Source organism: Lepisosteus platostomus, chromosome 3, assembly GCF_059453375.1.
Source record: "Lepisosteus platostomus isolate fLepPlt1 chromosome 3, fLepPlt1.hap1, whole genome shotgun sequence".
NCBI classification, from domain to species: Eukaryota; Metazoa; Chordata; class Actinopteri; order Semionotiformes; family Lepisosteidae; genus Lepisosteus; species Lepisosteus platostomus.
In genome coordinates, this window is record NC_142613.1 from 14,319,054 (window position 1) to 14,334,191 (window position 15,138).

Consider the following 15,138-nt stretch of genomic DNA (forward strand, 5'->3'; position numbering starts at 1 on the left):
TTCTCTCTTCATCACAACTAAAGGCCTCAAAATTCAAAGCTTTGAGTTTCATTTTTTTTAACTTTTCAGGAATTTAGGCTTACTTGATCCTTCACAGTCATCATATGCCAACAAAAGTCCACACTAGAACTTTTTTCTAAATGTTGTAGGATGTTATAGGAACTTATATTGCTTCAAAAACATAGGAACAGTTAAAATGAAAGGAGACTAATGGGCCCTTATGGCCCTTTTGTTTTTACTAACTGATAAGAAGATCTTGTCCAGCCATTTCATTAAAGAAGCCAGGATGTTGATTTAAACTTCTTTGCTGGTTACCTAGTTACATACTATAGTTTGCATATTTTGCTCAAATAATGTTTACTCCATGTAAAATAACTATTATCTCCTGCTGTACTGTATTTTAGGTTGGTGAAATGTGTTGATATTTTAATTTTGAGTTGGATCCTCTTGTAAAACATATCCCTCCCATGAGATAATAAAGCTTGACTTGAAAAATAATGTTCTCATGCATGTCCATAAAATTTCCATATGTTCATGTCTAAATATTGTTTCTGAAGAAGCACAGAGTCCATTGACTTTTGAACAGGTTATTTAACAGTCTTCAAAGCTCAAGAATAAAAGGTTCCAGTTCCTTCATTCTGGTAGCATAGTACTTTCCTTTAAGCCCCAGAATATATGAGGAATTTTAGCGTTTACCTTTTTTAAGTGTATAAGATAGTAACTATTTGTCTTTGCTAACATGCCTTTTTTACCTAGCAACAGTATTAACGAATAGTTGCAAGCACATCATTTGACATTTTGATGCTAATACTATAACCACAGAATGTCTTGCTCAGTTTCACACCTTCTATTTCCTACCTTTTGTCTATATAAAAGGTAAAATTGCTTCTTAGGAATAAAGGGTCAATTACAAAGAAGTGTTTGTAGAAGAAAAACAACTCCTAAAATGAAAATTTAGATTGAGCTAAGTGAAGCTGAATTTGGTGTATAAAACTCAATGATTGCCATCATCATTGAGAGGCTGCTCTCAGATCTGTATGATTGTATCCTCTCCATGCGCATGAATAAAGGATTCTGCTTAACCACACCTAACCTGAGTGAAGAGTTTTCTTCGACATATATCGGGTTGATCTTCGTTGGACAGATTCCAGGGCAGAAATATTTTTTTTAAACTTGGTGATGAAAACTTTTTAGATGTTATAAATGAGGTCTCGCTAGTGCACAGTACAAGGTCAACACAGGATCACGTCATTTAAATTCCATGCTTCATACTATATATATATGAACATTGCACGACATTGTATTGCTTCCTAAAAATGTAATTGATGTACAAACACAAATAACCGTTTTATAAGTAGCTTCTTCTAGCACAGAGTTTTTCATTTTGTATTTACTGTATCTCTTATATGTTTGTTATCCTCATATAATATTCTTGTCACCTTTAGACATAAAAGTGTAAACAATTGTTAATTTTTACAACATTTATTGTGCATGTTTATTATGGATTTTCATTTATTTATTTTATTCATTTACTTACTAACGGTCTATACTGTTTGTGTTACAGTATTTAAATGTGTTTAAGAAAAATTGACTTTTTATCATTAGAAAAGCCTGTTTTGTGAATCCTCAAAACAAGTCTAAGATGTTAAGTTCTAATGTAAACAAACCAATATATTTGTGTGTATACACAGAAATAGAAATGATGTAAAGGAATATCTAAAATAAAAGCACATTTTTTTTGTGGTGTTTTCAAGCTTGCATTCTACTTTCTAAAAATCAATTTACTAATTTATATTCTGATAAAACAAACTTAAAAATGAAATTGAAGCAATGTTGCTCTGGTTTCATTAGTGTTTTCCCAAATAACCTGGCATGACTGTTTATTTTTATCCTCTGTCCTAGCACTCCCTGCACAGACACATAATCAGGGCTCTTTGTGACATCATGATTAAATGATCCAACAACACAATTTCTACCCTTACCAGAACCCTGACCCTTTCAGATTGGTGTCTGTCAGTTCTCTGTGTTTGGGACGGAAGTGATGGACATGAAATCTCATTAGAACAAAACTGAGGTTTACCTGAGCTGTGCTGTTCAACTCATAGAACCACTTACCTCACAGTCCTTAATAAGTCCTTAATAAGCCTTCAACATTATTTAAATGAAAGTTTATTTTATTTATGCATACTGTTATTCCTGCTACAAGAGGTATTGGCAAAATACAGAAAAAAGTTGTGCAATACTTTTTTGGCTGATTCTTGAGTTTTAGATGTTTTGAAAAAGTTCTGGAAGTGTCTACTCATAAAATAATTAAAAATGACAACACTATGGTTCTATTACACTGTTCTCAGTCAGTTATATTGAAATATTATTTACCATATAAAAATGCAGATTGATTGACTTTTTTGTCAAGTGCACAGTCTAACTAAACAGCTATAGTATCATTTCATTTGTAGACTGCTGCCTTGTTAGGAGACACTTGTTAACTAGCTTTGGCATTATCTGTGTGTTTTCTTACAATTTCATATACAGGATTTCTGCTGTTCTCACTTTCATAGATTTTTTTGGCAGTACGCATTTCTAATGTAGCCTTAAATCAAGGCGTGGAGGGACTGATTATTCTGTCAATAAAACGCTTGTTTAAATCAACTGATTATCTCATTACCACTGAAGAAGATAAGAGAGCCGCCCGGGAAGTGAGATAATAATATAATTTCTTGTTTTTGTAGTTTTTTGCAAACTATGCAGTCTAGTGGCTTGAAGTAGGCTTTGTTGTCAAATATATATAAAGATGCTGCCTGGCCTTGCCTGCAACTTAAATCTAATTAATTGCCATGTGTTGCTTTCTTATCATTTGTTTAGAATGTGTCATACAGTAGTAACTCTTTTTGTTTGAAGGTATAAAGGACCATCTTCAGCTACTTATTTTTTAAGTCTGGTAGTTGTAAGCAGGACTTCAATATGCATATGAATAAAGAGACTTCTGCTTCACAGACACCTGAACTTTGTCATTTGTTTAACTCTACACCACTAACTGTTGCTTTAAATTTGAGTAATAAAGATCTTAATAAAGGACTGAATACAGTTAAAGAATGTTCATTGAGTAGATTAATAAGTGCCTTAAGTATGCTGTAAATCACATTGAAAAAGCATAAAACTAAAAAACTGTGTAAGGTTATTTAGTCATGCCACAACTAATGTTGAGTTGTGCTAAAAAGACCAAGTAAGACCATTTAAGCATTATCAAATTTGTCTGTGGTTACCTTTCCTGTGCATTATGTGTGATGTTTCCTGTGCGTATTTCAAGATCAGTTTCATCCTTTTGAGTTGCATATTCTTACTCCCGTAGACCCTTCAGATTCAAGATGCTGCCTATATCATTATTTATTCTCTGTGAGTATATTAAGCTATGGTCATTTTTCTTTCACTTCAGGGCTGACTAACAACTGACTGTTGCTTTTTTTGCCAAACAAATTTAACCTTATTACCTGTTTGTTATCATTAATATTTCTTTGTTTTCTTGAAGTTGTATTTGGGGTTAAAGTGAGACCAGGATGTTCAGGTATGTATAAGTGGTAGTAGTGTTCACTATTAGCACTATTTTTTAATAATATCTGCACAGTGATTCATGTTACATACTGAATGTTATATATATATACTGTAAATCAACCAAGAATTTTCATCAAAAAAGGTCTACCTGTAATCAGGTCTTTGCCACCTAGTGAATATCCTGAACAGATCCTGAAGAGAAATCTAATTCATATTTCTTTTTAAGAACAGAGGTACTTCATCTCATGAATGCATGAATTTTACATTAGATAAAATACAAACAATGCAGTTTACAACACGTTGTGAAAGAGATGTATGTCTCTGTGCAGATTTTAACTTTTTAAATAATATTACAAATTCCATTCTTATGCTGTTCTGACCAAATTTAACATGAACTACTTGATTGGGAAATGTTCAATTGTAAAATTACACTTTCAACAATCTGCATATTACATGAATTCATGGTGAATGTATGAATCAAAACTATTACATAAATAAATTGCAAGTAGATTTTAATAAATACAATTTGATCAAATCTATAACACTATACATTATCTTTAAATCTTTAAATCTTGTAGAGCGGTAACACTAAAAAAATGCACTAATCACAAAAGAGCTGTTCTGTTCTTAAATCTACAATTCTAAATTATTTCTGAAAATGTTTTTAAAAAATAGCAATTTAGCTATCCATTCACAACATTTTTCCATGTTTCTTGAACATGCAGATCTTCTTGCAATTCCTCAAATTATAGTGGACCCAGAGCAAATCAATAAAGGGGATGATGTTAAACTTCGCTGTGAGGCTGAGAGAGGAATACGATGTCATTTTTACACAGATCAGAGTTCGGCTCCTTTCAGGTCTGTGAATTACAAGTCTGGTGTCTGTCAGTTCTCTATGTCTGGGAAGGAGCTGATGGAAAAGAATGCTCATCAAGATAAAGCTGAGGTCTTTCTGAGCTGTTCTATTGAAAGGATGAAGCAAGATCAAGTAGTTGAATCACCACGGAGTGGGATGAAAAAACTGGAGGTGAATGGTGAGTCTGCTCAGTCATTTAAATTTGAAATTGCATAAAATGTAGGATCATACTGTAATTTGTTGCACAATTCCTGTTACAGTTACTGATCTTTTATTTTAGGAGCCAGAGCTGGTTTTACGATTTAGAGAGTTATGAACTACAGATTTTTTCTTGCACCTCATAATCTTTAAACATTTTTTTAATAGTCCATCACAAACGGAGTTCTTGAAAACAAAACAAAATCTGGTATAAGCCAAATTTTCTCTATATCTACTTTTTTCACCACTTTCATCCTTATATGCAAAATATATGCCATAATACGCAGTGAAAAAGTGATTTTAGCTTCAAAATTTATTGTTCTGTCTATCATTTTGAAATTTTATACAGTAGTGCACTTTCGCACACAATTGTTTTTTATAAAATTCATTCATTGTAAATCCTGGCTGAAAAGTTTCCTATTATCTTGCTACTTACTGTAGCTATGGCTGTGCATTATTAGTAATATTTCAAATCTATTAGAATCTCTGAATCCTTATTTACTAATGCCAAAACATTTGTATGTGACTAAATGCTGTAAATGATGCACAGTTGTTTAAAAAATCACTTGAAAAAGTATTCAGAAGTTGTGATTTTGTAAATTATATATACGACAGCACTGATGTTTTTAAAATAACATAACATGCTTTATTCCTGTTCTAACTTAATCAGTCAGTGGTTTGTTTTTGTTTAATGTCACAATTAACATTCTTGAAATCTGCACAACACTCATTGGTAAATAAAATATTAAGTGGATGTTCAATGCTATAAAGTTCATGTTTGTTAAATGTTGTTAAATTTTGTTAAAGAAGGCACACAAAGAATACTGTTCCTTATCATCAGTTTCTTTTTTTTGATTTGTACGTTTTTTGTGCCTCCAAGAATTAAGTATTACAACAAAGCAAGAATGTTGCAAATATCTCATACTTTTAACTGATAAATGTTTAATTGCCTTATTGAAAATGACCAAATTCTTTATAGATACAAACACTGTCTGCTTCTTATCATTGGAGCATTTTGTATACAATCATCAATGAGAGAATTCTCCTGCTTTGATTCCCACAGACAAATTTGGAAATCTTCATGTCCGTGCTGAATCGGAACACATCCACAAAGATAAGCGTGCCACATTTCGTTGTGAAGCTGACAGGGCATCACGCTGCTTTTTCTACATCGAATCGAACCCAAGACCTTTCATCTCAGAGGTTTATAGGAAAGAGTATAAAGTCTGTGTACTGAATATGTCTGGAAGGGATCTTCTGAGACACAGGGGTACAGGGAACAGTAATGAATTCTCTCTGAGCTGTTCTGTTGAACTAGAAACAGAGGGACAAAATATTATCTCACAGAAAAGCAACAGCATCAAAATCAAGGTAGAGGGTAAGAACCAGTTTAATTAAATTAATTATATTACATCTGTTCTGATTAGCTCTATGTCTACACTAGATTATGATTGTGTAAAAATACCCTAAGTTTACTTATGTTTTGTTTTGTTGAAAATATGAAGCTTTTGTTGATCATTACAAATTGGTCATTGGAATCATTAACAAACTATCTGTTCTATAGATGTGGAGGGGATTGAGGAGCTCACAAACCCTTGTGAGTAATCTTGTTTAATTGACATAATATCTGTCCATGCGAACTGTTAAGATGCCGCTTCATGTTACTCTTTTGGTCTTAGAGGTGAATGTCTTAGCTGGTTGCAGGAAAAAGTGTGAAGGATATTTTTTTTTGTCAGCCATACGTTTGTCAGTCAAGGACACTATGGAAAAGATTAAGATTTCCTCTCTTTGTAAGATTTATCCAAAGGTTGGGCAAGAAAATGTACTTTATGCCTTAAAGGCAAGCCTACCCATAGATTTTGATGCAAAGCAAAGCAGCCCTATGAAGATGATGCATTATACCATGATACGTTACTATGTTAATACGTATTGTACATGAAGCAGAGCAGCATGGTGAAACAATGGTTCGTACTGCTGCCTCACAGCAATGCAACCCTGGGTTTAATTCTGGATTGGGGTGCTATCTGTGTGGAGTTTGTATGGTCCCCCTGTGTTCACGTGGGTTTCCTTTGTGTTCTTCTGTTTCCTCCCATGGTCAAAAAACATACTGTACTTGTAGGTTAATTGGTTTGTGGTAAAAGTGGCCCGAAATGTGAATGTGTGTGTCTGTGTGACATACAGACAGCCCTGTGATGGTATATTCCACCTTGTGGCTTTTGCTTGCCATGGTAGGTTCTGGCTCCCCTGCAACCCTGAATTGGAAAAACCAGTAAGAAAATGGTTTGATGTATATGTAACAAAATTTATAGTTTCTAAGGACACACATTGGTAATGTTTTGAAATATGTGTTAGCAATTTAAATTGCAGATTTCTCTTCATACATATCTGTTTTCTTGTTAGATCTCAGGCACCCTAATTTGCATTGGTGTGTCATATTATGATACTTACTTACTTTATTGATCCCATGAGGGAAATTGCAGTGCAACATCAGCTTAGCACAATCAACGCAGCACAGTGTAACAAAATGATACAATAAAACTACAATGCATACAATACAGTCAATACAATACAATATAGTTCAATAGAATGGCTGCAACGTTAAATGGCTAAAAGACAATTAATTTGCGATATGCTTTAAATACGGTATGTTTTTTTTTTCAAGATCCTACTCAATCTGTAAGAGACTCATACATCACCAGCGCTGAACCTAGTGAGTATAATTTTCCTGGCGGATGTAGTAAACTATATACACTATATCCCAAATTGTTCTGAATATTAATTGTTATCTGATTTATGGAGTAATTTGACCTCACATAAACCTCAGTCCTGATGATCTTTCCATGTGAAACTTTTTCTCTAACATTACGAAGACACAGACAAGGAAAATATACCTGCTTATAGTCTCTTCAGTGTACATCTGTACATTTTTGCAGTCCTCAGTCTATTAACTTCAGAAAAGATGAGACTTCTGCCTTTAGTGAAGGACTGGTATTTTTTTTCTCTTGCAGCTAGTTGTTAGTTCTTCAGTGAAACTTTAATGATTGCCTTATTAATTGATTTAACATACGATAAACAATGGTGAAAAATATTCTGTGATAACCATATTGATGGCCAAAAACATGCCACATAGCAATTGGAGAATTGTCAAGGAAGCAAACTGTCATCAAGGCCATATGTAATATAATTAATATGTAATTAATTACAACTGTACTTTTAAAGTGATAATTTAAACACTGTTTTCCCTTTCTTTTACGATTTACAAACTCTTCTTTAACAATGTGAATAATTGATTTAAAGATTTTTTTGTAAGTATATATTACATGGGTTTTTAATTTATATGATTAAACTTTATTTCTTTAGTACTTCTTTTGAATTTTTGCTAACAAAAGTTAAGAATTTCTTTAATAAATAGTAATTGCAGATTCAAATCATTAATCCCATTTGGTGACTGAAGAAATAGGGAAAAAAGAAAATTAGTTATGAATTGGATAATGCATCTTGCTTTATTAGATTTTTAGAGTCTAAAATGTTATATTGCAATCATAAAGGCATTTACAAAGTAAATATATCATGGAAACAGCAAAGTCAAATTTATCATAATTAATTAACTGGCTCACAAGGCTCATATTTATTCACACCACTAAGTATTCCATTAAATAAAAACAAATATGTACAAAACACACAGAAGACATTCAATAGGAGTATACGTTGTCATGTTTAAGGTCAGAGTTCTCTCAAAAGACTGCAAGAAAATGATATAAAATACTATACAGAAAGCTGAGTCTGCTTTCCACAATATTTTTCATTATTAAGAAACTTAAGGCAATTGGTGCTGTATAGTGGCTACCCTGCCAGGAAATGTGTCTTGCTACAACTGAGACAAGTGGTTCAAGAAGCAATGATAAATCCATAAGCAACTGCTGGAGATCTCAAGCAGAAACTGGTATCTTCAGAACATACTGTAAGGTTGCAAGGAAGAAGCCTATTCTGAGGATGAACCAAAAACATGCTACTTGTATTTGGCAACTTACACCTGGATGCCAATTAGAACCATGTCTTATGTTCAAAGGCAATGAAAATTGAGCTTTCTGTGTTGAGAAAACACTCATACGCACTGTAAAATATAGCAGGGGACCTCTTATGTGTTGGGTTGGTCCTGCAACTGCAGCACCTGCTGTCTTTGATAAGCTGGAAAGAATAATTTAATTCAGTACACACCAGGACATTTTGGTCAGAAACATGGTTCCTTTTGCCAAGGCCTTCAGGCTTGGCCAAAACAAAGAATCCAGCGTGACGGTATGCCAAAGCATATATCCAAATTATCAAAAAAAGAATTAATTGCACTCAAAAAAATATTGTTAACTGACTATCTCAATCCTCAGACCTCAACACAATGGAACATTTGTGGTTCAAACTAAAGAAGGTAGTTCACAAACAGAAACCTATCAGTCTGAAGGTCTTATAGCTATTTAACTTAGTGAAGTGGTCAAAAATCCCTCCTCAGAAGTGATGGAACATTACATTGCAGCAGCCTCAGGAGATATCTTGTCTCTGCAATCTGTACCAGACTGTCACGACTGCCAGTCAGCAGAGATCAACCCACAAGAGAGATAACCAGTGCCAGCAGCGGGTTAATAATAACAAGCACCGCCGCACATGTTAATCTATTAGCACACGCTCTATCGTGCAGCAGGCAGCACTATTTAAACCATCTAAACTCGCTTTCTGCTGCTCGGTATTGTTCCTCTCACAGAGAACTCCTACCTCGCCTTGTCTGAAATATTCTAGCGATACCTCTTTCGGCTTCTGAACTTCCTTTTGCCTTTCCACCACGAACTTGCCTTACATTTTGGTTTGGACGCCTGTTTCAGTATCTCTCAGCTTTCTAACTACTTTTTGCCTTTTGACTATGAACCCGCCTAATGTTTTGGATTGGACACCTGCTTCAGTACCTACATTCTCCTTTGTCTGCATAGGATCCTCAGAACTCACCATTTCGATTCCTTATACAGATGAGCATTTACAAAATACTAACTAGAGAGGCATGAATAAACCCTGAGAAATCCTGAGTTTTCTTGACTTCAATTACAGTATGAGTTACAAATATGGTCTGTACATAAACAATATTAAGGGTTTTCAAAGTATGTTTTAGAACTATTTTAAGCAACACACATTGTTGAATCTGTAACTCTTTCTGTTATGTTTTATGTTCCATTTTCAGTGGAGTGGTAATATACAATTCTGCTTGAAGTGGCAGAGTGCCTGAGAAAGATGGGTATAATGATTACCAGTCATCCAGAAGGATATAGGACATAGAATAGGAACATGAGACCATAAGAACACAAGAATACATGATCATAAGTGTATGAGAACCTACTGTACACATATAAATACATAAGAGCATAAGAACAAAAAAATAGAAGAACTATTTAAGTAGTCTTACGTATGTTCACTTGCTTAATTGCATGGAATTGTCACCCGGGTTTGCTTTTGGATATAATGGGCTTAGTACAGTATGTTGTTAGTATGATTAGTACCTGTATGTCAAAGAAGACTAGACAAAAAGGGTTTGACAGTAGACCACCCTGGGTTAGAAGAGATTTGCTATTGGGTATGTAACATTAGCTTTTCGAGAAAGATTCACAGGTTGTTTAATGTTTTCTGAGTTAATTTTTTTTTTGTTCTTTCTTTTAAATGGAGCTACGAATTCTTCTGGATTTATAGGATAATTCTGTAGTGATGCATTGGTTTGTATGCAAAGGCCTCCTGAGTGATGCTATCACAGACGGAACTCTTTCATTATACATATGCATTATAAGTTCTATTGATTCTTTGATTCATTCTGGCTTTTCCTCCTTTCAGGACAACCAGATAATCATTTAATCGGGATTGTAAGTGGTGGATTATTATTTCTTGTGGCTACTATAGTTCTGACATTCTGCTTCTTCAAACACAGTGAGTTAGTCTTTTATGCATTAATAGTGTTCTGATTTATTCTGGCTTCAACATTTCTGCTGACTTGAAAATGTGCTGTAGTTTCCATGGAACAATTGTACTTCTTTCCATAAGATCTGAATTAAATTCTCTTTGTAAATTGAAAGCAATTATCTACAGTAGGTGGTTGCTGAAGCTTCCTGTGATTATATAGGACAAGAAACAGAAAAGAAGCTACTTTAACACCTTAATTGTAAAGAAGGCAAAGGAATTGATTAACACTGCAAACACAAGTTCCATGAAACACACAGCAGACCACGAAATAAAAAAATATGGTTCTGCGTTTATTTCTATAAATGTCAATCTTACAGATAACAGTATACAAGGAACATATGCAAAAGGCGAAAGGAGAAGTACTATATCTTGTAATACCCTTATGCGCTGGGTCATAATTAGAAGGAAGAGGAATGAAGGTACAGTTTAAAGGTCAAATACTAGTCCCAAAAATCTCTGGGTGGCAGGAAAAGACTGTTCTTTTCTTACAGTATACACTTGGAAAACACCTGCATATGGTATTTCAGTAGGCTAAATCACAAACTGCAAAGGAACAAGTAAAGGTTTATTCCATGCTGAAAAGAAAAGAACGTTTCGGCTGTTGAGCCTTCTTCGGGTGTGTGTCAGCTGAAAAGTTGTGTTTGCCTTCTTCACTTTTCAGCATGGAATAAACCTTTACTTGTTCCTTTGCAGCCTACGCATTCTGACACAACTACCTACAGTACTTGAACTAAATCACAAACTGTTTCCTTAAACTGGAAAAGAAGGATGGCATTATGAGTAGATAAGAAACAGGATACTGGAAAATGTAAAATTATTTTTTTACATTAAGTTTTGATTCTGTTAAAATACTGGTGCTTTGGTTTAAGTTTAGGAGACCTTCCTACTGTAAAGGCACAGGGAAACACATCAAACCCCGCCACTGTTTTACAACTTCTCTTCTCTATCAGTAATTTCTGCAGCTTTCAACATGATGCATAGTTATCATAATTAAGTTACCTTGGGTACATCAATACACTTCAATACTATTGAACATGCTACATTTAATACTTGCTATGTGTATTGATTAAGTACACATAGAAAAAAACAGGCTTCTTCTGCTTAAAACAGGGCCATATTATAAAAGAGTACAACTTATTCAGATAATTCACATTATTTTTGAAGGCTGAGAAAACGATGGCAAGAAATAAAGAAATTAGTGAATTACATTCTAATATGGAATGATCAGGTTTAGGAAAGGTGAAAGTGTAGGTGATGAAGGTCAGTATAGATCAATGTTAAAATAATAGATACAGTAATTACACATGGTTACAATTATATGATTGTAATAATAATTCGCAATTGTAGATGTGAAATTTAGATTTCAAAATATATGAATGCCATTTAAATGGAGAAAAATGTATTTAATCAGAAAGTGTGGGGGTTCTGCTCTGAATTGCATTTCACACTCAAAATATTTGTTTTGCAGAGAGGAACAAAGGGGACAGTAGAAGGTGAGACAGCACTTCTTTTATTCATCATTCATTCTGTGTTCTGTGGTAAGAACAGTGTCTGCTGTATTGTAAATGTATTGACATGACATATTTCTGGGTTAGCTCTTACCATTAATGTCTCACTCATGATTTAAACAATAGATTTACAAAATTGTCTGCTTCTAGAAGGACTTTTAAAGTGATCGTTGAAGGCCACAACATCATCAGAACTGTCAAAAGAATACTTCATGTACTGTTTTATCACCAAAAATCTGTTTACTATTGTAACTATCCATATTAAATCAGGTAAAATAGTTTTTACTAAATAGTTTTTTCATATTTTTATGACAACCTAGTCTGGAGGCTTGTACCTTGAGAACAGATGCCAACAGATGTAATATATAAGTTTAATTACTCAGTTCTGCTATTTTGTAGGGCTTCGGAACAACATGGAAACTATTCTAATTGTGCTGTCTGTAAGTATGTGTGAAGAATGAGAACATAGACAGAAATTTGTAATATCAATTATCACATTTACAGTACATACAGTGTGTCACAAATCTACATCCATTACTGAATACCTAACTGTATTTTTCATGTTTTCTGCTTTTTCCTATTCTAAAAGATGAGACCATCAATAAAGAACATCAGACTTCAATGGTAAGCAGATAATCATGTAGTGTAAATCCAATATGTTCTGCTAAAATATTGTCATTCAAATATTGAATGGAGCAGCTAAATATCTAGAGGAGCAGAAACTTATTGGTAAATATGTGTTTCAGTATTATGTTTTATATAATTTCAGACCCTATCTGCTTTTAGTGTTAATTAAATGCATAGCGTTTTTGTGTCAGTGAATTACTGAAACATTTTGTATGTCTGCAATATGTTTTTCTTTTTTTTTTCATCTCCACAGCAGTTGGGGGAAGAAGAGAGTTTTGTGATTTATGCCACTGTGAAACACGACAAATACCTTCATAAACTGGCACAGAAAGCAGAATTAACTGACAAATGTGTCTATTCCACTGTAGTAAGGCACTGAGAAGCAGCAACCCAGAAACAACACACTGGAAGAAGAGAACTTTCAGTCTTCAATCAGAGCATAATGGACTTTTAAACAGTGCAGTGGAGTTAATCAATTTCTCCGTCAGTTAATGATCTACTTTATATGGTTCTGTCTTAGTCCTGAAGTGAGCACTTTGTTATTGGCAGATTTAGAAAAGGTAATCAAATTTGCTTAGCCCAGCAACAAAATAATATTTACAGTATGACATTCTTAAATGGGTAACTGTTATTTTCTTTTTATTTTAACAGCATGCACATGTTTTGAGTTACTTTATAAAAATCCAGTCTTGGGAGGAATATGTTCTACTTTTGTCACCTTGCTACATAATTACAGTATACAGTATACTAATTACTGTGAATGTCAGTACTATACAATGGACATTGTTATCAACACTGAAGAGGATGGTTATACTAGATCTTATAGTGTCTCACAAATGTCTTAAGACTCCTGCACCATTTTCATATTTTGATGCTTTAAAACTTGCAGTCATGAAACTTTGAAATCACAATTGATATTTGAAATGTGCACATATGTGTATATCTACTCCACACATTCAAAGCAAAAAAAAAAAACAAACAAAGAGAAAATATGAAAAAATATATAAAAAGTCAGGAATGCTTATGTAGCAGCAAGGCTTATTAATAATACAGGAACTAAGTTTTCTGCTCACTTGCCGGTCCCTCTCTCCCTCATCTCAGTGGTGCTGGACACAGAGAGGCCATTCCATTTAGTTTCAGATTTAAGGTGTTTTCCTATCTGATAGAGTTTCCTGATAAGGAACAAGGCTGAGATTCTCCAGCCACCCTAATGAATGGTTATCTCTGGCTCCTTACTGTCTGGGAGATTCCAAGGGAGAGTCTTATCCCAGGTTGTTTATAATCCTAATGTCAGAGAGCATTGTTACTAATCCTCCACCTCAATCAGCCAAACAGGAACTAGTACGGCAGGGTAACCCCACGTGGGTTAAACCAATGAACAACCCTAGTTCCTCCGGATAAAAGAGGCAGCACAGGGCCCAGAAGTTGCCCCTCCAGGACATTCTTAGACTCATCTCGGACAATCACGTGACGGCCAGTGTGTCTGAGTGCCAGGACTTTACTTTGTTCTAAGAGTCGAGAACAGAGGTCCCTTGCGCATATCCAAAGGATCTGCCTGAGGTTAGCCCAGCAGCAAGAATTTTGAACTGCTGGTACCCCACTGCAAATGCTTGCCTGATCAACGAGTGAACTACGGTCAGAACTGTCAACAGCTGAATCTTAGTATTCAGAACTAGTGCTACATCAGGAATAAACCGGTCTTCTTCCCATCTAAAGAGTGTGACTTGCTTGGACCAGCAGTCATTTTTCATGTGCACAAACTCTGCTAGTTCAGCTGGGACTAACTAGACGTTCTTCAGAGAGCAACTGGCAGCATGCAGCAGCAGGAATTTCTCCCTCCTTCTCCCCCACCTCACACTGAACAGGACTGCCTGGCACTGGGCCAGAGGACGCCGATTTGACACAGCAACAGCCTGCTCATTTATGAAATGGTATCAATTAAATGAATGGTATACTGAATGTATGTCCCTCTTGGTTTGTAACTCTTCGTTATTGAATATATACCTGTTGTATTCTGCTAACCCTCACTATAAGATGTGTTATGTTTATCTGCACATTTTATATATTAATAAATGTATTCTCGTGTATTAGTATCTGTGTGTGTGAGTTGCTGAGTTCTTCCACAAGGTTGGATACCCATCAAAGAATCATTTTGTGACTTACTGCTACAGATGCAGCTATTCGAAATGCGTGGTAAAAACCCGCGGTACAGTAACCTACCCACAAGCCACCGCAGGGCACCGCGGTAAGTGATTGGCTGGCCAAAATGACTGACAGGGGCACTCGTGGTGCATTGGTTGGTAGTGCAAAGATTTAATCATTTAATGTCTTTACTGTGCACATTTTAATCCGCTTAGTTTTGAATATTTATATGGATTTTACCACTAAAGGGAAATTTTAGTAGCTGAGCAT

The 15,138-nt window shown here is 34.7% G+C and overlaps 1 protein-coding gene across 2 annotated transcripts; it reads left to right on the top strand.

Moving 5' to 3' along the window:
• The first annotated feature begins 3,271 nt into the window (after positions 1 to 3,271).
• LOC148674508 (uncharacterized) lies at positions 3,272 to 14,813 on the top strand. 2 transcript variants are annotated; one of them, XM_088624657.1, is made up of 11 exons: positions 3,272 to 3,393; positions 3,527 to 3,562; positions 4,275 to 4,583; positions 5,667 to 5,981; positions 6,168 to 6,200; positions 7,266 to 7,313; positions 10,466 to 10,558; positions 12,060 to 12,084; positions 12,499 to 12,539; positions 12,689 to 12,723; positions 12,980 to 14,813. In XM_088624657.1, the coding sequence occupies exons 1-11, from the start codon at positions 3,366 to 3,368 to the stop codon at positions 13,103 to 13,105; spliced, it is 1,089 nt and encodes a 362-aa protein (XP_088480783.1). In that variant the 5' UTR covers positions 3,272 to 3,365; the 3' UTR covers positions 13,106 to 14,813. The 2 variants fall into 2 exon arrangements, with proteins under 2 accessions (XP_088480783.1, XP_088480784.1); XM_088624658.1 differs by having other exon boundaries at positions 12,983 to 14,813.
• Positions 14,814 to 15,138: the final 325 nt, after the last annotated feature.

Coding starts and splice junctions, on each gene's coding strand:
- LOC148674508 (XM_088624657.1), top strand. CDS start 3,366: ATGCTGCCTATATCATTATTTATTCTCT. Junction 3,394..3,526: donor TATATCATTATTTATTCTCT/GTGAGTATATTA, acceptor GTTTTCTTGAAG/TTGTATTTGGGGTTAAAGTG. Junction 7,314..10,465: donor CATCACCAGCGCTGAACCTA/GTGAGTATAATT, acceptor TCCTCCTTTCAG/GACAACCAGATAATCATTTA.